Source organism: Lissotriton helveticus, chromosome 9, assembly GCF_964261635.1.
Source record: "Lissotriton helveticus chromosome 9, aLisHel1.1, whole genome shotgun sequence".
Classification (NCBI taxonomy): domain Eukaryota; kingdom Metazoa; phylum Chordata; class Amphibia; order Caudata; family Salamandridae; genus Lissotriton; species Lissotriton helveticus.
The window spans coordinates 1,160,897,637-1,160,922,879 of NC_136070.1; the positions used below are offsets into that span (position 1 = coordinate 1,160,897,637).

At 39.7% G+C, this 25,243-nt stretch overlaps 1 protein-coding gene across 2 annotated transcripts in view; it reads left to right on the plus strand.

Moving 5' to 3' along the window:
- The window catches only part of FAM120A (family with sequence similarity 120 member A), a 401,275-nt gene that overhangs the window by 273,725 nt on the left and 102,307 nt on the right, over positions 1-25,243 (plus strand). For both annotated transcript variants that reach the window (XM_078661614.1, XM_078661613.1), the window contains exon 12: positions 499-613. In XM_078661614.1, coding sequence (XP_078517740.1) covers positions 499-613 — 115 coding nt within the window. The remainder of the gene's footprint in view (positions 1-498; positions 614-25,243) is intronic.

The window sequence follows — 25,243 nt, forward strand, 5'->3', positions numbered from 1 at the left end:
TGCTGGTTTGTATTTTCTCTGGTTTACCGCATGCATCTTCGGAATAAGGATGGGAGAGGAGGGCTAAGAACCCTACCAGTGAAACTATTTTTTATGCTGGTACTTCAGGTCTTGATGACAAACTTGTGTGGATTTAGTCGACTAGTTTCTTTAGACGTGTACATCCACCCCTCCTTCCCGGCCAGGTGATTTATGATGTAAATAGTTGTTACACACGTTGCCATTATGATGCACTTTCATCACATGCAAATTAAAACCATTGATTCGGTGGTGAACATTTTATGTATTTTTGGGAATATAGGCATCATGTCCAATATCAGTACTGTAAGAACCACGATTTAAAGATAGCAATTATGAGTCCATGCCCTGTTAAATGGCAACATCTATGGCAATGAGTGTAGTTACTCACAGAAACACTGGTCAACAAGCACTAGGTTTGACTTTTATATAGTTATTGTAAGTATTTTCTAAAGTGCTGAACCCAACTTCTGATCACAGGTATATGGTGCAGTGGCCTGGACTTCGAATATTGCGTCGCCAAGAACTTGATGCTTTTCTGGCCCAAGCCTTATCTCCCAAACTCTTTGAACCTGACCAGCTGCAAGAACTGAAGGTACAATATTTACCATATATATCTTTCTTGGATGTGGTCCTTTTAATTTTAGTATTGCTGGATATACAGAAGATGCATTTAAAGCTAAAAAACAGCTGCTTGTGTGTATCTGCATATGAATAGTGTTTTAAATATTTGACTGCCATACAAAGCTTTTATTCCATTTACAGAAGCGTGACCAATCTTTTAACAAAACTCCTGTAATTCTTGTAAAAATACATACTATTACCAAAGTCAAAGTATAAAACTCTAGCTGGATTAAAATGTATTTAGTAATTTTGTAAATATTGTTCCTGTAATGGCACTTTTCATTAGCGTTTATCTTATTCATCCTGTCTACAGCTCGAAGTTGTGAAGTTTGAGGATGTGTAAGGAAGCATTGACAAATGGAATGGGTTTGCAGTGTCATTATTGGCGGTGGATCTACTCGTGTCTGATCACCAGGAATTTTCCGCTGTGCGAAATTGGGAGCAATATTGTGGTGGTGTTTGTGCTAGTGTGTTTGCATTGTTCTTTCTGATTATTCTTGCTATGTCATATTGGATTTGGTGGTGTGGTGTTGTATTTGATTCTAATGCACAAGTAATAGTTTAGGTTAGTTGTATTTTTGCGGTTTTTGCGTAATTACCATTGTGATTAATATACTGTCTGGTATGGTTTTCGCGTTGAAGTTGTGTTGGAGCATATTATTAAACTAATGTAGATTTGATGTGTTTGACGTGTTTTTGCAGTATTGTTGCGTTATAGAGATCTTTGTCATTGGACTAATAAGGTTGTAGGGATATGGTTGGTCTAGTAGTGCAGTGTCATTATTGTCAGTGGGCCTTCTGTGGATTCGTTCAGTTTTGTCCTATAGCCTTAGTGTTATAATACTGCAGCAGTGCCATTGGTGTCATAACTTTAGTGTTGCCTGAGCATACAGTATCTATCACCAGTGGTACCTGGAGGATAGCCAGCTGGTGACCCTAAACATTCAAGCTCTTTGTCACACACTAATGCTATTTCAGCTGTTTGGCGGATCACAAAATAATCATCTAGCGGCGTAGGAAACGTATACAGTATACCTTTCATTATGGTTATTACTAAAGGAGGTTCCATATATGGCTGAATCCGGGAGGGTCACCGCTTTTTTTTTTTACCGGAAGTCCTGAATGTTGTTTGACTTTCTTGTGTGTTTAATAAATTGCAATTGGAGCTTGTATGGGATGTATCCTCTATTATGACTGACTGTGTACTAGGTGAATATCTGACGTGGATAAGTGTGAATCTTAAAACGATGTTCTTGCATTTTTGCATCATTGCAGTTATCACTGTCTGCCATATGCAAGCCGAGAGTACTTCTTTTCACAGGACACGGCTCATACTTTTCTTGGAAGAGCAGCCATTTGCTGGGGTTATAATATCTGGAAAACCCGCCCATCTCAACCATGGGTCTCATCATCTGTACACATTGGTTTGCATATCTGTGCAATATTCACGCTTCATTAGACTGACACGTGCCTGGATTTTTATTCTGCCCATGAAGTGGTTCAGGTTCTAGTCATCCACTAGAAGGAAACCTATTTTTGCAGCATCATTTTGTTACAGAATACCATGCTGTGCGTTATTTGCCATCTAGTGGCCTGATTTAGAATTGCAAGTTTTTTTTTTTTAAAACGGATTATTGTTAACCTGGACCAGAGGGCTCTAATGTGATAATGACCAACAATCCACCATGCTAGTTTTTTTTCTACAGGTTTGTACTGTCTGATACAACAGCTGCAACTCATTATTGAAGCAATGTTGGTTGGTTTGAAAATCAAGTAGTGTAAAAAAGATTTGTTTGCGGATTTCGTACTTGTATCTTTATTGATGTATCTCTATGCTCCCGCATGTACCTTCCTCACCCCAATTGTTATTTACTCTCAGGTTGCTCCCTTCGTCTGTAAAGCGCTCTGATATCTGCAAAGATCTTGTTCGCGCTATATAAAACTTTAAAAATAAAATAAATAAAATTTCGATTTTCCTTTTGTTTTGGAGGTTGAAATATGAGGACTAGGTTTTTGCCTCGCCTACAATTGACGCTTTCCGTAGATTAACCAACATCAAGTGAGCAGCTGCCATTTGCATTCCTTTCACCGGAATTCCTTGATTATCAGGGACTCCACCCATAAATTGTGCAATTTCAGAAAGATTGCTCAACAACTCGACTAATGTCATATTTCAGGACGGACTTCTCAGGTCTTTAGGCAGGTGAAGTGGATATGTACTCTGCAGACAACATAGTGAATCCATTCATAGAAGAGGGTTCCGATTCGCCAAAACTGAAATACAAATATCGAAATCTCATAGGAGTTATTTGTGAAAAGGAGCAACATAGTTCTGTGGTTACCTCCTTAAATTTGACAAACCCTTTCTGCCACGCAAATTTTGCTCTTTTATTGTATTGTATTGTAATTGCATTCATATAGCGCTTACTACCCCTGACGAGGCGATGAAGCGCTTTTTTGGCACCCATAAAGGATTCTGTTGAATTAGTATAGTAAAATATGAACGTAATTTGAGTGGTGGATAGATTAGTTATTTGGATTAAGAAGGATAACGGAAGGATAGAAGAGGGGAAAAAAGGTTTGTATTTATATAGCGCGTGTTACCCATGATGGGGTGTTGAAGCTCTTTTATTGCGAGTAGCTCTCTACTCCGGAAACCCATAAACGATTAGTGTTGAATTAGTATAGTGAAATACAAAAGTAATTTGAGTGGTGGATATTAGTCAGTTATTTGGAGTGCCAAGGATAGCAGAGGGATAGAAGAGGTAAAAAGATTTGCATTATATAGCTTATATAGCGCTTCTTTTCCCTGATGGGGTGTTGAAGCGCTTTTTTGGCGAGTAGCACGCTACTCTGGAACCCATAAAGGATTAGTGTTGAAAATTAGTATAGCGAAATACAGACTTCCATTCTCAGACAAATTGTTTAAAAAGGCAGTCTCTTTCCAATTGTATTCTTGTATCGAGACCTGCACTTTTTTTTCAACTGTACTGAAGGTCAAAATTGTGACCTTGTGTAGCATAATAAAAACCTTCAGGTGGTTGATGTGCCCATGGCTTCAACTGCAATGTCAACTCCGGTCTCTCCACCCTTTCCTTTCCACTGTATTTGCCAGAGTTGACAATCCGGTTCACTGGCAAGGTCCTGCATTGGTTTGCTTCCACCCAGATAAGCAGACACTAGATGATTCAAATGAACACCTACACTTTGTAACCCATTCCCGTAACCTGTGTCCCTCAGGACCCAATCTTAGCACAGATCTTCTCAAATTCCTTCATGGATTTTTTTTTTATCTCCTAAATGACAACATAAATATGGATAATTACAAGAGCTCAGCAGCTTTACTTGAAGATCTCATATGGTAAAACCATCAGCAGCTTGACTGAGTGGCTCATTACTGTTAAAGCCTGCTTGTCAAAGGCCTAGAACATAGTTTCTTCTTATATACTGTAGCATTACAAGAATTCCTCACTGCAGTGTGATATTGTCATTAAACTCTTGAATGCCACCGTTTCTTTTACTCCACAACATTGCAGCCTCAGATTCAGGAGCTTTGTAGTTTAGCAGAACCATACATCCTGCCACCAAGTTTTCTTCTCTCTGGAGCAAAGGCATATCTCCCAGGACTTCACGACAACTAAGGGCTAGTGTTACCTTTCTGATCTGTGGCAATACCGTACTCATTAGCATTTGGAACAGCCATCTTATGTCATTGAAGAACAACTTCTGTCCTCCCGTTTGAGTCATCAAGAGCCAGAAAAAGCATGTTAAGAGCACATGCTGTGCATACCCCTGCAACCTAGTGTTAGGTCTGGACATTGCAGATTGTGTTTATTTGAAGATGTTTAGAGTCACGAGGTGTGGAGTGACTACTACCTTTGTCTACAATGCACATGGGCTTCGGGTCCACCCTTATAGTATTACCTGCCATCGGGTTAGGAAAATCAACTGCTACGATACTGTTGAATTTCTGTGCATAAATGTCGGGTCCTGCATAGTCTTGTTGGTTCCTGGTAAAACATTGCATTGAAATCATATCACCACATCTTCAATCAAATTATTTCGAAGAATTGAGTTAAAATCATCAAGGAATCGATGTTGGAAAACGTGGGCAGATGGTGGGCACTCCCTTTGGTTTCTGCCCACATTTTATTTCAAAGTGTCTCTGGCCTTTCTCCAAATCACCAGGCGTTACAGTACATCTTTTGTCAAGCTTTCAGGTGTTAAAAAAAAAATACTTTGATATACAAGAGAAAATTGTGGGACGCATTTCAGAATGCTTCTTGGAAATTCAACATCTGAGAAGTACTGGGTCCTTTAGAACCACTAAGACATCAAGAAATCACATTCCCAAAGGTACTCCTATTAGAGGCCCTCATGAAGAACACAAACATTTTGAGCCGAAGAGGTCAGCACCACCTACACAGAACTGTTGAGGTCCGTTATTACTGACCGAGACTTGGGAACAAGATGCTTTGAAAACAGTATCGTGCTGTGGAGCAACACTCCAGACAGACAGCCGAGCGAAGGCTTGTAGGCCCACTGCCGCATTGAGTCTCAGTCGGAGCCGAGACAAAATAACGGATCCCTGAGAGCAGACTAAAACAAAGTCAGTGCTGAACATTCCAGTGGGACATAAAGCTTCAACCTCGTAAGCTTCAAAGTCAAAACAAACCAGAATCTAAGATTTTTATTCCAGTTTCAGTGACTTCGGAGTCACCAATCTTAGAAAGACTGTCCGAAGAGCTTAGTGCTTTCCACAGATGTCACACTTCCTCCCATTCTGAAGAAAAGCTGCATTTGAGGAAAAACTGGAGTCTAACATCCACATTCTAGACACCTGAGACATAGCGATATAAAGCATCTGCATGAGTGAATCAGCATATTAACTCCTGACTGCAGAGACCCGCTGCTCCTCCATCTGATTTCATGAGAGGCACTCTGCGATTAAACCATGAAGAAAAACACTGTCGACTTTACCCTAACGAGATCCTGCTCCGTTTTCTGACCCGCCTGGTGGCCTTATAACATATTAGATGCCTGATTCATACACTTGCTATAAACACTACTATTTAAATCAGCATAGCACACATACTGCCTCTGCTAACTCGATTGCGTGCCTTTACAGCCATCGATAATATGGTGGTGTTTTCAGACCACTTTTGTCATTAGCTTTGAAAAAACCCAAGTCTGCATGCTGCACAAGGGGCGGAACACACGTTTGCTGACAGTCTCTCAGAAATACTAAATATTAATAATACATTTTTTCTGATTCCACTTAGGTCTTATTGAATGCTAGAGATGTATCTTATTGAAATACCTACAGCATTGTCAAACCGTCCAACCTATAGTCCTCAAACTGTTCTTATATTTGTGGGTGCCTGGGTTATTGTCCACTTCCTGGGTATGACACTCTCACTTACAGATTTGAGTCGTTTTAAGGTAGCGGTGTCCCCGGGATACTACTACTACTATTTCCTGGCTCACATTTCTAGGATTAATACTGAACATGGTCATGGGGCTCGCATTCCCCAGTGAGCAGAGGGTGATAACATTTCATACACTTGCACTATCAGTAAGAACTGTAATAAGACTGCTCGGAATGACGGCATCATGTATAGAGATGGTGCCACGAGCTCAGTTGCACATGCAAGCGCTACAGCACTGCTTTCCCAGTCAGAGGTCAAAACCGCCTGGTCATCTTGGCGATCTGTTGTTGATAAAGGCCAGTATGCAGCATTCCATTTATATTTTTGATTCGGCCTTAGCGTTCTCTTTGTTTTTCTAGAAATAACCTCTATTTTCTTCCCTGTCTCACTTTTCTTTTCAGGATCCTTTTGACTAGTTATTTCATTTATTTGTTCCGTTGATTTCTTTATCAACTTAAATTTCAGCCCTTCATTCTCACTCGGCCAATTATCACCTTTTCTTGGTAATTTCTTCTTTGGCTCAGTCACATTACAGTCTGTTCTCCAAGCTCTTTTTCTGAATTTTCTTATTTGAGAATCTTCATCACTCTCATCAGTATCAGTGTCTGAAATTTCAATTCTGGACTCAGGTTCTTCTCTACTAGGCAGCCTCACTCCGTTAGGAACATCATCTCTATAACTGGTACTTGGTAATTCGTTCTCCTCCTCTTCTTCAATTACCTTCAACTTCGGATTTCTTGTTCCTGCTTTCAGAGCTTCTTTTCTGCTTTTCAATACTCTCCTGGTCTTGATACTGAGCTTGATCAGACTCTTCTATTGTTGTTTTTTCTAGTAGATCTTCATTATTTTCAGAGTCTACAACTATGATCTCCAAATCCTTTTCATTTGTTTCTCCATTCACAGTTGAAATTTCCAGATGTCGACCAGCCTGTCGATCTTCAGAATCTGGATTTCTTTCTGATTCTTCTTCTGAATCTGAATCAGCTGTGGTATCACTTTCTTCATCAGAATTTTCAGGTGTAGGCACACGAATGGTATGACTAGCATGAATCCACCTTTTTATGCCTCTACACTTCACTGCATTAGTTGTCACAAGAATCACTTGTCTTGCTTTCTGCCATCTTGGTACCAAACAGTTTCTTCTCCGGTGAACTTTTGTCCTCACCCAGTCACCAGGTGACAAATCATGAGCTTGCTCTTTTTCTCTTGACTGTACTTCAGTTCCCACCTGATTAGACACAGAAGTCACGACATCAGAAAGTTTCCTGCAATACTCTAAAATTGCACTATCATTAATAGTCAACAATTTTCCTACTGGTATGAATGCCTGTCTCATAACTCTACCCATGAGAATATCATAAGGACTTTAACCTGTTTTTTTTTATCTGGTGTACTTCTCAGAGTCATCAGAACAAGTGGAAGAGCATCTGTCCACTTTATGCCTGTAGCTAGACACATCTTTGCAATTCTGTTCTTTATCGTTCCATTAATTTGCTCAACAACTCCAGATGCCTCTGGTCTGTATGCACAATGCAACTTCTGCTCAATGTGTAAGGCTTCACAAATCAATTTTAATAGTCTGTTTTCAAAATGCCTTCCTCGATCACTCTCCACAGTCACCGGAAAACCGTACCTTGGTATAATTTCCCTCAAAAGTAACTTTGCAACAGTAATTGCATCGTTGTGACGTGTAGGAAATGCTTCCACCCATCTTGAAAACAAACGGACAAACACCAAAACATAATGCAGTTTGTTATGTGATGGCTTCTCAATGAAATCCATTTGTAACCTGGTGAATGGACCACCCTCCCGTCCTATGGTTCCCATTCCCACAACAGTTTTCCGTAATGGGTTCATTTGCTGGCAAGTCAAACACCTCTGACAAAGAGATTCTGCGATCGTTCTGAATTTGGTATTAAACCAAGTCTCTCTGAAAAGTCTGACCATTGAATCCCTAGCAATATGTCCCAGGCCATGATACATCCTGGCCATGTCAGCAATCATGCAGTTTGGTAAAACTACTCTGCCATCTTTGTAAGTCCAAACTCCATCCTCATCTCTCTGTCTACATTCTGCTCTCAACCATGTGTTTTTCTCCTCATCATCAGCTTCATCCTGTAAATCTTTGACTTCTTGCCATGTCTCAACTATTGAAGTTAGCATTAATGAATTCAAAACATGCTCATCATTCCTTTCCCGATTAATTGCAAAATTGTTTCTTGCGCAGTACTTAGCAATTTCGTCTGCGTAAGCATTTCCTTTGGTAATGAAATCAACTCCTTTCTGGTGAGCTGCACATTTTACAACAGCAATTTTCTCTGGTAACTGAATGCCATCAATGAATCTTTTTATTAATTTTGCGTTTCTGATTGGTGATCCTGCAGATGTCAAGTAGCCTCTCTGAGACCAGAGCTGTCCATAATCATGCACAACTCCGTACCCATACGGACTATCAGTTATTATTGTGATTTTCAAATTTATTGCTCTTTCACATGCACGAATTAAAGCAATCAATTCTGCTGTGACCCTTTTCCTGAATTCGGACTCGCCGTGGGAGCTGTCTGATTGCTCACCTGTCCCCTTTTGACCAGAACTGCTTGCCGCTCCCGCTTCGCGGGAGCCGCCTCGTGGGAGGACCCACCAACGCCGACTTCAACTGCCTGATCCCCGGAAGAGCCGTGAGCGCGGTACATCTGTGGAGGCTGCAGGGGTAGCGCGGCAGGGACTCACTATCCCAGGAGTCCCTGCTTGACCACGTGACATCCGGTCAGCGCCCCCCTGCGTGCCCCGCCCCGCCGGCAAACCGGTAAAAGGGAATTGGAAGCCTTGCCCAGTGTGACCCTTTTCCTGAATTCGGACTCGCCGTGGGAGCTGTCTGATTGCTCACCTGTCCCCTTTTGACCAGAACTGCTTGCCGCTCCCGCTTCGCGGGAGCCGCCTCGTGGGAGGACCCACCAACGCCGACTTCAACTGCCTGATCCCCGGAAGAGCCGTGAGCGCGGTACATCTGTGGAGGCTGCAGGGGTAGCGCGGCAGGGACTCACTATCCCAGGAGTCCCTGCTTGACCACGTGACATCCGGTCAGCGCCCCCCTGCGTGCCCCGCCACCCTTCCTATAACACCAGGAGAGAGTGCGCTCTGCGGGACGCAGGCGGGACACAGGCGAAGCCCGGGCAAAGGGCGGGCCGTCTGTGGCCGTCAGGGGCCGGGACGGGCCACCCCCCTAACATTCCAGGTATTTCAGTGACTCTCTGTGTGGTCCTTATAACATCGGAAATTTGGCTTATTATTTCATATGTCTTCATATTCCCCAATGTCTACTCGCTCGGGCAGAAGTTCTAAACGCGGGGGGAACTCAAATATATGTACTATGGATAACTTTATTACCCGTGCTGTTTCTGTTGTGGAAAAAGAAATCATTTTAGCTGAACGTAGACTATCACGTGATTACTTGGAACACAAACGTTCCTCGTTGGGAACTCTAGCACAAGCTAAATCTCCAAGTAACATTATTCCAGTAGAACCTTTATATTCTACAACTACCAGCCACTTGCAACCTTGTGTTATTGACCCAAGACAAGAAAATTGTTTTTTTGAAATTGTTTCTGAGCAGGTATCCACAAACGGAAAGGCTGGTATCCCTGTCACAAGAAATAGCTCTGCCACTACAGTAGTTGATCCTTTGACTCTGCCCGTAATATCAGTACATGAAATACCTGCAGAGCAAGTTGTAACAATATCTCCCGTGCACAAAATAAATAGAGTTGCTGTAAAAAGGAAGAGACTGGTTACTCCGCGAAAAGCTCTCAAGAGGATACGCAGGAACTATATGGCCAGGGGCACGTATTATAAAACTTTAGAGATGGAATCGACGAATAGTGGGTTAGACACAAGTGAACAACAACCCCTAGTGTCGGATAAAGAGTTAACAAACCTCCCTAAAGCCCCATCAGCTGGGATACCTTCACTTGACCAGATACAATTGCTCATGACTACCTTGCTGATCCCATTAACCGAAAGATTAAAAGGGCTATCGGAACGCTTGGACAAATTTGAGCAAGTCTCATTAGATAATTTCTATTCTCTAAAGACCTTGGTAAAATTACACTCTAAGATTGGAGCAGATACTACAAGGGTGGAATCAAGTCCTACAGCCCCAAACACTACGCAACAAATTGGACCTCCTAGGAGAAACAAAGCATTGGACCAGAATAGTATTATCACTGTATCGAGGGGATGTCAAGCAGAGATTTCCAACACACAGCCAAATGATGGAGGAAATCAACTGGTTGTCCCTCCAAAACCGGCGCCATGTAAATCAAAACAGGTGACCATCACTTCCATAGCTCCTGCACCGAAAAATCCAGCTGATGTGATAGGATCTATAACTTGCACTAACAAAGGTGGTTCGGATAATAATGCTCAAGCAAATAGCCATATCAGAGCCAGACCAGTGTCGAAAAAGATTCCTAACGCACACCTTCCACCGGGGTGTCAACCATATGTGGTAGTACTCACTGGTGTTCCTCCCTTGAAAACCAACAAAAGGGAGTCATATGATGAACTGAAAAATAAGGCTCTATATTGGTTGAGAGAAAATAGACCCTTGCCACACTCTGTCAATTGCCAGGTCATCCAAGTCCGAAGAGTCAGCTGGTTGGGAACTAGACCGAAAGACATAGTAGGAGACTGTATTTTGGTCAACTTTAAAGAGCCCTCTGTCGCACATCTTGTGTATGGCCAAAACCAACGGAGAGGCCAACTGGGAATTGGTACTTGGGACCTTAGCTATTTCTATCCTATGCAACAGCCACAAGACATTAGAGATTCTTCCCGATCAGGCTCGATAAACACCAGATACTCGTTTTTTGATCCTCAGACTCCTGTTGATAGAATGTTCCCAGTAAATGTGGAAAATATGGATGTGGACAAAAACTGGTCATGGTGGGGTAATTGACAAACAGGAATAGAAAATTGTGGTGATTATGGAAATCGTGGAACACTTTTCCCAACGTTTGGTAACCATTTAGTGAATCACTGTGTAAAATTGTGCCCAGTACAACTACCCCCTGTATTTGACAAAATTGAAACTATACAGATTGGCCCCATGATTGCTAGCCCTCTCGAAGATCATCTAGGGAGGGATATAGTAAATGTTTATATTGCACAAAACCAAAATGGGACATCATTGGTACATATTGAGCAGCAAGGTCTGGTTTCTAATAGCAGGTTGTCTGATAACCCTAACGAGAGGGAAACACCAAGCATACTGGGTACATGTAGTGCTTGCTCCAACAACTCAGTACAGATTACCCCAAAATGTGACTTAAAAATCTTATCATGGAATATCGCAGGGCTGTCAAGAAACTTGTGTTTTGGAATGTGGAGCTCTTTCATGGAAGAGCATGACATCATGCTCCTCCAAGAAACGTGGGCTATTAACATGGTGCACAGACTTGGATATAAAACTTTCCACTGTGGGGCCACTGCTTCGGTAAGAGGTAGACCTTCAGGGGGCTTGTTAATCTTGATTAAAATATGTTTGAATGTTGAGGTATCACCTCTGAACATTGCTTCCAAAGATCTACTTGGAGTAAAGATTACCACGAAGGACTTGGGGGATATTTACTTGATAAATATTTACAATAGACCTAATCCCCAAAAAAAGGAGTCAATGGTTGTGGAACAATTAAGTTCGTACTTGAGTAAGTTAGAGCTAAACTCAAAAATAATTATTGGTGGGGATTTCAACTGCCAATTCGAGCCTGTGCTGGGGCTTGAAAATTTATTAGAAAGTGAAGATAGGGCACTTGATATATCCACCCTAGATAGTGTAAAATCTGTAAAAAGCTCAGTGGCAGCCATGCAGATATATGAACTAACGGTATCCTTCGATCTAAGGGCATGTAATGGTAGATTAGATCCAGATAAGCCAGCAAACTATACATTTAGTAAGGGTGCATCAAAATCATTGATTGATTTTGTATTGATTACTACTAATTTGTGGCATCTGTTGTTGGCCTTTACTATCGTGAATAGACCGGAAAGTGACCACTTCCCCCTTCAGCTAGGGCTACTTCCTCAACCGTTCATAAAAACTGATGGTGGTACAGAATTAACCATGGAGGTGGGAGAGGTTGAGGTTTCCAATAACAGGAGAGCTATAAAATGGTCACATATCTTGGCAAAACAAGACGTACTTGTGGGCATTTATAATACCTTTTCAGATATTATCCCACTATATGATCACTTGACCTTGGGATCCCAAGAGGTCCTTAAAATGCACTATCATTTAGTTGAGTCATTAATCCCCCTCCTGAGTAAAACTTGCAATAATATCAAATGCAACACACGAAGGCAATTGGAACTAGAGACACCGTGGTATAATAAACAGTGTCGTCTAGCCAAAGGCAAATTAATCAATGCTGTAAAATCTAAGGATCAGATGAGGGTAAGAGAGTGTAGAAATGAATATAAAAACCTCCTCTCTAGGGCAAAAAAAGAATGGGATGATTCGATCTGGGAAGATCTTTTAATTGCCGCTAAAAACCATGATCAATGCACTTTTTGGAGCCTGATATCAAAAAATAAAACAGCAGGTAGCTCTAATAGAGACTTTTTCCTTGATGAAAAAATCTGGTATGACCATTTTTTTAAAACTATATGACTTGCCAGGGGTGCCCTCAGTTGAAAATCGCACTGGATCCGTTCCTCCTTGCACTGACTTAATAAAATTCAGTATCGAAGAATCATTGTGTGCAATAAAGGCAGTTAAGGCCGGTAAGGCACCAGGCCCTGACAAATTACCAGGGGATTTGTTCTCTCACAACATTGAAGTATGGTGCCCCTACATAAATTTTTTATGTAATTCCATTTTGTTAGGAACTCCGATTCCCGAATCATGGAAAGGGGCGGAAATAGTCACTATCTACAAAAAAGGGGATCGCTATAATCCAGGTAATTACAGACCCATAAGTTTAATAGACATTTTACAAAAAATTTTTGCCAGACATATTTTAAATCGGCTTTTAGATTGGGTTGAGGAATTTAAAATCCTTTCAAAATTTCAAGCAGGATTTAGAAATAGGACGAGCACTGTGGACCAGGTACACAGGTTTATGTGTATTTGCTGGAAATACATTCAAATAAAGAAGTGTAGTTTATATGTAGCATTTATGGATCTACGCTCAGCGTTCGATCTTGTCCCCCGCTCACTCCTATGGGATAATTTAAGAAACATGGGGGTCCCGGAAGCATTGCTGTTTAACCTCATAAAGCTTCACACTGATAATTTTGCAAAAGTAAGATGGTGCAGAAATGGTGAACTTACTCAAGCCATACCAGTTAGGAGGGGGGTACGGCAAGGTTGCGTGCTGGCCCCGACCCTTTTTTCACTATTTGTAAACGACATCCCCAACTATCTGGCGCAATGTAATCATGATTCACCAAAACTATGCAATGAGGCAATTACAGCGCTGTTATTTGCAGATGATACAATTCTAATATCCCAAACACCCAAAGGCTTACAAAATTTAATAAATCAATTTAACAGTTACTGCGATTTAAAGGGGTTAGAAATTAACTCATCAAAGACAAAGTACATGGCCATTAATCCCCCGAAAACCTAATTTGGCCTTAAACAATATTAAACTAGAATACGTGGAGTTTTTTGATTACTTGGGTATTAGGCTTGACAGCAAACTGGCTTGGACAAAACAACTAGAAAAAAGTAGGTTGACACTCAAGCATAACTCCCTCCCTATTCTAAAAATCCATGGAGGTAGCACTTCAAAAGCCATAACCCCGGCGATTGAAGTGTTTAGAGCTAAAGCTCAAACTGCTGCAATATATGGCGCCGAGATTTGGGGACCTTATTCAAACAGAATATTTGAAATTGATGAGAATATGTTCTGTAGACGCCTATTGAAATTGCCAGTAAGAACACCCTTAATTCCCGTTTTTCTAGATATTAACTTAAAACGTACAGATTATTTGTGTTGGCTGAGGCCTTTGCTTTATTGGATAAGATTATGGTCTACCCCGGAACTTGCAGATTATAGAGCTGGATTAATGGAGATTATGGAATTGGACACTTTTAACTCGATCAAGTGGCTGAGACATATATCCTCATGGCTTACAAAAATAGGTTTATCACACTTTTGGAAAAATCCAATTACTTTGCAAACAAACTGTAAAGACCAGGTAAAAAATGCTTATTGGTATTATATAAATACTAATGTATATGAGCGTACTACTGGTTCACTAACACTCAAATTTTTGCAATTCAAAGATACCCCTATATCTGAACAATTTATGGACGAGGTTGAACCACCTTTGGCTAAAACCATTTACCTCCAATACAGATATGGGGTTCTACAAATAAATGCAAACACTTGCCGTTGGGGAAACTCTAAATCCAGTGGGGAAGATCCATATTGTAAATTGTGTGAGCTGAAACAAATTGAAGATGAGGCACATGTTCTATTCTTTTGCCCAGTATATGCATCACAACGTAGGAAATGGATCAAACCTCTTTGTAGAAATTTGGGTATACGTTCATACAAAGAGGCTGATAGACTGCTTAGATGTTCGACTGACCGGTTGATAACCTTTGGGGTTAGTCGGTACCTCCATAGTGTCTGCTTTATTAGGAAAAAATATGGTTTAAAAATATGAATTTTAGCATTTTTTTTAACTACTGGCATTTTTTAATTATTTAAATGATGTAAATAGTTGTTTCTTTTTTTATCATTAGGTCTTGTAAATCAATTACAAACTGGAAAAAACCCTTTTATGTATGGTGTAATAGTAATGTATTCCCATGATAACTGTAAATAACTTGTGACCTTCCAAGAAATAATATATGCATGTACTGAACTTTCCACAAGTGATATTTTTGTTTTAAAAAATTACCATGTATATAAATGTATTTTATGTGTTGGCTTTATGGCAAAAATGTCGAATAAAAGCTTTAAAAAAAAAAAATCAATTCTGCTACTTGAGCAGAACGAATTCCTTCAAGACATGATGCTTCCACAACATCTGCGACTGTGCAGACAGAGTAAGCTGCTCTCAAAAAGCCCTCCTCTGTTCTCAGACAAGAACCATCAACAAAATAAACACGATCTGAAACAGGCAATGGAACATCCTTAATGTCTTGCCTTGGCTTGGTACAATATTCCAAAACATCCAAGCACTCATGGTCAACATCAATTTCGTTTCTGATTTCTGTAACAGTACCATCAGGCAATAATGTGGAAGGATTTAAATTCACACATCTTGCTATCGAAACATTATCTGATCCGAGAATAATTTTTTCATACTTTGTAAGTCTTTTACTAGTTAAGTGCAGCGTTTTACTTCTGGTAAGAAGAATTTCAACTGAATGGGGAACATACACTTTCACAGGAAATCCCATTATGATCCCTTCACTTTGTTCAAGGCTTACACTAGTTGCAGCTACTTCTTTTAAGCAGCCTGGTAATGCTTTTGCAACTGGATCAAGCACTGCTGAAAAGTATGCAATTGGTTTTCTCAATTTACCATGTCTCTGTATCAACACAGACAATGCACATCCTTCTCTTTCACTGCAGTACAGCTCAAAATCTTTCTCATAATCTGGCATGCCCAGAGCAGGAGCTTCACACAGACTTCTTTTCAGCTTTTCAAAGGCTTCCATCTCATTTTCTGTAAGGACAATTGGATCTCTTATGTCAGATTTTGTCAGTCTCTGCAGTGGTTTCGCAACTACCGAAAATCCACTAATCCATTGAAGACAATAGCCAACCATTCCTAGAAACATTCTGACCTGTCTCTGTGTTTTTGGAGGCTGCATTCCTTGAATCATTTTAATTCTCTCAATTGTCACTTGCCTTGTTCCCTTTGCAATTCTGTGACCAAGATATTTTACTTTTTGCTTACAAAACTGCAATTTTGCAGGTGAAACCTTATGTCCCTCATCTGCCAAGTGATTCAAAAGAGTAATTGTATCTGTAACACAGTTATCCTTTGTTTTTGCTGCAACAAGAAGGTCATCAATGTACTGGACCAATGTTGATCTTCCAGGTAAATTTAGATTTTCCAATGATTTCTTTAACAATTCATTAAAGATAGAAGGACTCTCTGTATACCCTTGAGGAATACGACACCATGCTAGTGTGCGACCTTGGAACCGGAATGCAAATATTTCCTGACTCTCTGGACGTAATGGAACAGTGAAGAAAGCATTGCACAGATCAATGACAGTGTACCACTCTGCATCATGTGGAATTTGATAAAGTATCACTGCTGGATTTGGAACAACTGGGCAACAAGGAACAACTATCTGATTAATTTTTCTCAGATCCTGAACTATTCTGTACGTTCCATTTGGCTTTTTGATTCCCATAATCGGTGAATTACAAGGACTGCTCTCGATTTCTTTTAAGACACCCTGTTTTATGAATTTTTCAATCACAGGAATGACACCTTCAATTGTTTCAGTTTTCATTTTATATTGAGGAATGTTTGGAAAATCTATTCCTTGTTTCAAAGTAATTTTAACTGGATCAACATGTTTCATCAAACCCATTTCACTTCCTGACAAGTCCCAAATTTCAGATTTAACTCTTTTTTAATTTTTCAGGTAAATTTTCTTTGTCAAAGACAGGAAATAATTTAGTTTTTTCTGCTTCGACCATTAACATTGTTAATTTATATAGCCCATCTTCCTCCATGGTTTGTAGCTCAATACCCTCCAGTGAGCAATATATTTTGCAGTTCATCTTGCATAGGATGTCTCTTCCCAGCAAGTTGACAGGATGCTGTTACAAACTACAAATCTGTGTTTGTCTTTGAATTTTCCAATTTCTATTTTCACAGGCTCTGTCAAATCTGTTTTAATCTGCTGATTCGTTACACCAACTACTTGAATGGTATCTCCAGAGAGAGGCAGGTTTTCAATTTCCACTGATCTAACAGTAGAACGGGTAGCACCAGTGTCCACAAGAAAAGTGATTTCTACATCATTCACTTTACCATTTACAAATGGACCAGACTGGTCAACCTCAAGAGTGGCTCCAAGTACACACTCTTCCCCCTCTCTCAGGCACCGTCATAAGTAGTCACCAGAATCACTCCCTTGATTTTCTGTTAACAAAAATTGTCCAGAAGCATTTGACACATTTGCTCTTTGTGTTCTAATTACCTGATCACCACCGCAGAATCCTGTCTCAGAATTAAACCTTTGAACACCTCCGCAGTTTGGAAGAGGAGGCTGTGGAATCTGACCCTGCCGATTCACTAACTGTCACTGTAGCTGTTGCTGAAGACTCAATTCATTAAGTTGTCGCTGTAGCTGTTGCTGCAGATTTACATCATTCTGCATCTGTGGATTTAATGATGCATTTTTAAAATTTCTGGGCGGATTTAAATTTCTGGGCGGACTGAACCGGCCGCCAGGGGCTCATTGCTGTGCCCCCACGCATATTGGAAATAATTTCAGACGACCCTCCCCGGTCGCATACCACACCGGTAATCCCCAGCACGCCTTAAATTGAACAACCCTGTCCTGATGACGATCCTGATTTACTTGGATCGAAACGCCGTCGACCCCACAGCCTATTAATAGGCGTACTCGTCCAATCGTGGTTCACATAATGGAAATAAATCATCTTAATCTGTGATATCACTCAGTCACATGATTTGAACCATTCACTGTATATATTATTCACCAGAGTCACAGTGCGCCGTTTTCATGCTGTTCACCCTTGCACTTGCGTCGCCACTACCACCACAGTCACTTTTTCTAGAGCACCAAGTCTGTTTTGGTTGTCATTTAATTCATTTTATGCAGTGCTGCCACTAACTGTATATTACCGACCAAGAAATAATTATAATAGAAGATGATTGAATATCTTGATTTAAAAACAAAATGAGTGTTCTCCTTTTCTTCCTTGCTTGCAATGCGATGTGCATGCCTGAATAATTGACCTTATCAATTTTACCTATTGGGACATTGTTTTCTATGTATACAATTAAAACAAGGCAATTTTTGTTTCAGCTCTTCAATATTAACATTAAATTTAGGTTTATTAAAGTTTCCCTTAAACTTTCCCTGACCCTGATTCTGGTTGAAATTTACATTTTTATTTTCTAAATTAGCAATCTGATGTTCAGCTACCTTTACTTGTGCCCACATTGCTTTTTCTTTCTTCTGTTTTGCTTCTAATTCATCACTACAGTATTTTGCCTTTCTCAAAATCTCAACTGAATTTGATTGCCATCCGACAATATTATTTCTGATCATTTCACCAATTTCAGGTCTAAGACCATAAACAAATCTGTAATGAAGTGACTCATGTATTTTTCATTTAATTTTTCATAGCCACTGTATTGTTTGAAACCAATAATAACCTTTCATAGAATGAATGAACTGATTCCTTTTGGCTCCTGGTTTGTTCTGTCTATTTTTACCCAATCTACCTCTTTCGGAGGAATCTTTTGTTTTAACCAGTAAATCACTTTGTCATACAGTCCCATGACTTCTGATGATGGGGCACCTGTCTCTTTGTCCCGAGCTGGTTCTACCTTGGGCCAACTCACAGCAATTTTACATTCTGTCCAAAGATCTGATGGGACAACTATGTCAAAGAATCCATCAAGATAAATTCACAGAACCTTCGATACTTTGATGAATCTATCCACCTGACGATACCATTCCACTGGCTTTTCTCTCAGCCAAGGGAAATCATTTGTGAATAACAAAATGTCCTGTCTTGACCAGGGAACATGAACATAACCACCACCAGCAATTTCTCTCATTGGGAATTGTTTTGCTAACTTTTCTTGCCTTTCCTCTTCCTTCTTTTTGGTCCACTTCACTCTCCATTTACTCAAATCACCCAATTTTTTGATGTACACAATCAAATCTTTTATATGCATAATTCTTCCCATCGCATTGAAATTTCCAATATCTTTTTCAGAAAACTCTAATCTGTAGTGTTTTTCCAAATTCTTTTGTTTACTAATATCAATTTCTAATTCTGCAGCTAATTCTTCTAATTGATCATATTTATTTTTTGTTTTCCATTGAATGCTCTTGCAAATGAACAGGAGTTCATCATCTTGATAAAGCTTCAAACTGTCAGGACCAATTTTGCCAATTATTAACTCTTCTAAATCTGCCTTTAGTCTTGCAACATCAAGCTTTGAAGTAGAATCCGTTTTTTTCTGATAATTCAGTATCTGATTCAGCACCCATTGGAGTTTTGCATAATGAATCTGGATTAAAAGTTAAATCGGGCATCCTTGTTTTTTCTCGATGTATTTCAGTTAATTCTGAGTAAAAACTTTCAGCTACTTTTTGAATTTCTGCATTTAATGGAATTGTTAAACCTGGTTGCTTAATTTCTCCTTGATCAACAGGTTGAACAGGACCAATAGTTACTGGAACTGTCACTGCTTCCATGCTTTTAGTTAATTGTCGAATTAATTCCTCTTTTGATCGTAAATATTCTGAATTCTTTTTTACTTCCTCATTTCCACTATCTCCCATCATTTTTCCAGAAGTTTCTCTTCTCATTGGGGTTTCAGAAAAACTTCTACTTTCATCAAAAATACTAGAATTCGTTCTTGTATCTAACCTCATAGGAGTTTCATATGACTTAGAATTATTTGGATACAATCTGGGTGTTTCTTCATTTAATGGAGGTGCACTCGGTGTAGTTCCAGTAGAAACCATCGGAGTAGACCAAGAACAAGCTGGTTTTAAAGGAGTCTGTTTTTTATTTACTAAATAAATATCTTCTAGAACTGGGTCCTCTGATTCGTTTTCAACAATAGTATTATTTTTCTTTTGGATATTCTTTTGACCTGGTATTTCTGTAATCATTTCTCTCACTATGTAGAAACCATCACACATATCTGCCTGTCTCCACCGACGCATTCTATCTTCATGAGTTTCATGTTTAAATTTTGATGAATTTGGAGGTCTTATCATGCCATTAGCTTCCCGCTGAAGTTGAAACATCTCATCCTCCCATTCAACTAAAGCTTCAAATTGAATCGGTCTGGGCTTTGGCACAAGAGCTGTCATCTTTTCTCTTAAGTTCTTCAAAATTCTCATATTAAATGAACCATCTTCTGGCCAAGCTAAAACGCCGTCATTTTTAGTGTACTGCATCCAAGCATCAAACCAAAGGCAAGTATGATAACCATATTCACCTTCCATATAAGCTGCGGGTGTTTTGTATTTATGAAGTAACTTTCACCTCGCGTTTCAATTTTCTTATCTGGTGAAATAAAATTTTTAAATCTCTGGAGCAATGTAAGCTTTTTCTCCTCTTTTTTATAATAATAACTCATGTTTTAATCAAATTGGTTCAATTTAAAATGATCATAAATGTTTTCCAGAAATTCCGCTAAACTAGCCAATCCGTGCGTGAAACACACCAACAAGCCAATCCGGTTAAGCTACGTCACCACCTTGCTCAACCAATAGAATTACTGCTTTCTCAACGAACCAATCAACCATCAGCTCGTCAGTCACATGAACCAATCAGTACGCTAGCTGTGACGTATGTTAACCAATCACAGCGCGGATCCTGTGACGTACACAGCCGCTGCGGCTTCTCGTGTCTCAGAGCTCACCCCTCCTTCACAAAAACTTTTCACAGCACCATTTTAAGAACGTCTTTTTACTGAAACTCAATTAATAACGACAAAAAGAACTCATTGGTCTGTTTCGCTAAAATAAAGGACAGTTTTTACAATTATGCAAGTATTCTTTGCGTGGAATAGACGACGCTATTCTCACAGAATATACATTCGTTGATAAAGTAAACTTTTACCCTACCCTTCTAACAAGTAATAACGAACTCGTTTCCCTCTGAATGCACATAAAGTAGCAATTCAAAGTTTGACTCGAACGGAATTACAAAATCATTTACGCACTTTCAAACGGAAAGGTTCCCTAACCACATATATATGAAATCCTGGCAGGACTTTAACCCGCATAGAAATCCTGAATCGCCAGTAAAATAAACAACGTTATTTTACCCTTCACTCAAGTTTGGATATAATCTATGACACTTTTCGCAATGAGTTTTAGAACGGGCTCTCAGTCCCTATACTCAAAGCTACGATTTCATAGATAATCCTCACTATACATTCTCCCTAATACACCTATATCCCTAACATGTGTTGTACGTCCAAAACACTAGTGATATAATAACACCACTATTCTGAAACAGATCAAATGTTCTGTGTAACTTCACTCGTGTCACACCACTCTGTACCTGTACAACTAGGATTTTTCACACTACAGGAAAAAACCTTTCGACTACATATAACAAATGAGCAAAACTCAACATGTGTTAAACATCGATCCTATGTAATTACCATGTATTACCATAGCAACCATCCTCTGCTACCAGTTAATTGATCCAGCGGCCCTATAGAAAATATGCCATAAACTACGCTACCTAACTCCACAATACTCCCCATTAATCATAATTCTTATACAAGGCCCATAAACGAACGTGACATATTTTGAGCAACTGAATCATGTGACCTAATTAATAAACCTATTCACAAAATATATACATTTATACATCTACAGAAAACCGACTTCATCACACCTGATAATCCCTATAATTAATTAAGCCACTGTCCCAATAGATCTGCTAATGGTAACCTTGACACATGAAATAACAAGTCCAGCTTGTTTTTTAAAGAGTATTATTTATTTAAAGAAAGTGCATTAAAAGTATTTTTATTCAATCATTATTATTAAGTTTTTAGCGAAGGTAATGACAGTTTCAAGATTAATCAAAATAACATAAATCAAATTGAAATAATTTGGCATCATCTAAACCCTAAGTCCCTAGCTAAACTTGCCCCATTTAAGAAAAGGGAAAGTATTTAAGCCTAGAAGGTTTCTTACGTGCTCCAAGTAAAGTCCAACAGCACGATACGCCCTTCTGGAAAACAGCAAACAGCAGCGCTCCCCCTCCCAGAGGGACAGTTTTTATACCTTTCTGACTAACTAATCTCAGTAAAATTGAATACTTTTCTGCCATTCAGAGTCCTCATTGGCTGACAAGTGACAGACCATAGTGTCACCACATTCTTTGGAGCCCAGTTCCGACTTTTTAAAGAGTCTATTGTCCTTTATTCCAAGTCACGAAGCTTCCTCCAGTTTGCAACATTTAATATAAGTGTCTGCGACTTCCTTAGCTTGTCAATCTCTCTGCCGGTTCCTGGCCTTGGCCACACTGACCAAAAGTACAGTCAGTTCATTTGCACCACCACGTTTGCATTTCTTTCTTTCAGAAACTTGGCAAGGATTTTTCCATACTGGGCTCTTGCTTACTCTTAGCAGAACTTTGCCAACTGCACATTAAGACGAACTAGGCCTCAAGCCTCTTTTCCAGAAACTAGTGCATAAACAAACACAAAAGAATAATTAATGCAAGAAATAAAGTTCGTTCTGTTACCCACCCACCTTTGCTAATTATTAACCCATTAATCTATGTTACCTAGCATAGGCAAATGAAAGCAACAAACACATTCGTGCAACATTTAAGACAGAAAAACAAAACATGAGCACACAGAAATAAGCACATGCCATAAATAATCGGCCGCATTTAATTCTGACATGACAAAAGACAGGATTAATTCATTATTTTCACACACATGCAAATGCAACATATTGCACATTTATGAGCACACATATTAGTTTCCCGCGTGTTCATGAGGATGCAACTTTTATTCTAGGTTGGTTAATATTTTCACCGCACACTTTATTAATAATAATAATTAATTATGGAAGTTAAACTTCACGAGCAGAAATAAATATATTTCAAAATCTCGCTCCATCAGTGGAACAGCAACAACTTGTTACTCAAAGCCTTTATTAGACCTTCCGCTGCTACCTATTACCACAGACGCATTGTTCTTCGGTTGGGGCGCACATCTGGGAAACAAAACCATTTCAGGGACGTGTGATTATGCCCAACAGACCAAACATAGCAATTATTTAAGTTTCTCGCCATATTTGTGGCACTCAGAAGGTTCTATGCAGTGACAAAGAACAAAAGTCTTGATCAAAACAGACAACATGACTGCAATGTTTTACATTAAAAAGCAAGAGGGCACATGTTGCCTTTCCCATCTTGCTAAAGAGGTTTGGCACTAGACTACTCACATCATACACCTCTTAGTGGAACATCTCATAGGTTAGAAAACGATGTGGAGACCTGTTAACATGGGCACCACAGCAATTACATGAGTGGGAACTTCACAGGCAAGCTCTGCAAACGTATTCTCAGAAATGTGGTACTTTAACAGTAAATCTGTTTGCAACACAAGAAAAGCAAAATGTTCAAACTTCGCTGCCATATATCCGCACCCAAAGTCCATAGGCAATGCACTATGGATTGACTGGTCAGGTATGTTTGCATTAGCTTTTCTTCCTCATTTTGGCAAATTAAAACTAAAATAAGTATGGGTGAAAGCATCACCTTACTGCACCCTTTTTTTTTGAGGGGGGGACTAAAAGGATAGGGGTGTCATTTTTTCTTTTTTCTCTTCATTCGGTGTTTTGTGTCACACTTCTGTATTTTTTTGCTGTAAGAATACTTTTCTTTCCATTCATTCTAAGGACATCATGCTGACACTTTGATAGGTCCGCTTTCCTGTGGCGATAAGAAGTCCTGGAAGGATGAACACAATATTGGTTTTATCTGTCTCCCACATTCTCTCTCCATCACAAGTTGTAAAGTCAGTCTGGACAAGAGAGGGTTCACCTCAGGGCGAAGCAGATTGAAGTTAGATGCCCTTCCTTGCAATTCATATCCTCTAGTGACCAGATCTGATTCCACTTCGGGACCTCTAGGTCATTCCTCGAGATGCTGGTACTCCTTGTCGATGTCAAGATGTCTAGACATAAAGATTGTGTAGAGGGATTGGTTGTTGAGAAATTCAAGCATTTTCCTTCCCACTATCTGATGGCTCACAGGTGCTACGAGGACCCATCCTTCATTCCTGCAGCACCAGGAAGCCAGACGTCTAACCTTTTCTGAATACATAATCTTACCGCTTGTTCCATTGGTGGAGTAGTGCTTACATCCGCTAAGAGGCCCAGCAGGTCCATCTGCTCCATTTGTATTACCTTGTGCAGAAGACAGTCTTTCAATGTGATCTCCATCAGATACACAGAGTAAGCGGAGAAGATACTTGGTTTGCATAGTACATATTGGGATGACCCAGGAGCATCACGTTAAACTCACTAGAAAGAAAAGCACTGAAAGCTCCAACAGATCTAGATGTCATGCTCCGCCAAGTGTTCTTTGTTAGATCTCCAGTTTCACTAACTCCAACAGCCAGCAAACCCTAACTCGCACACCACATGCAATGCTCCTGATCTCCCACTTATTGAAACCAATGCAGTGACAAATGTTTTAATTCCTCTTACTGATAAAATTACAGATCACATTCACAGCACCACTTTTACAGTGACAACTGAATGCCTTTAGCGGTTATTTATTAGTATGAATATTGGGCAGTCATAAACATTCAATTTGGTGTCCGGGGTATAGTTCCATGGTTGTTGTTAGATATGGATTATGGTTCTAATCCTAATTTGCAAATTTCTGTGTTTTTTTCATTTTTTAAATTCGTAACCATATGTACAATACGATTTTTTTTTGTTAAACCTTCTTTGAGCTTGTTTAACTAAAACCATTGGTACCTTCATATTAACCTTTGTGCTTTTCAGAGATTTATTTTATCTTATACCACCTCAACGAGTTCCCTGCAATTGAGGTTTGCAGATCCAAAATTGTATTTGCAATTCAAAGTGGAAACTTCTCAGCCTGGTACCACAAAGTCATAGCAATCTTCACATACCCATGCTGCATCTATGCTTCTGGAACCAGGATACCAAATCCAACAACAGGTCAACAATAATCTAACAAGATTGCCCTGGTTCGTAGCTTGGGTTTGCAATATCCAGGAGCCTTTCTAGGAATCTAGATTCTGGGTCTGCTAACCTCGCTTCAAAGCTAGCTTTTTATTTATATACTTGGGGAACACTTTGGTGCCCTCCACCTGTGGTGAGAGTGTACTCACTCAGCCCCTGAAGTGCTGTTTCACTATTTTTTCTTCAAGACACAGAGAATGAGTTCTGGCAT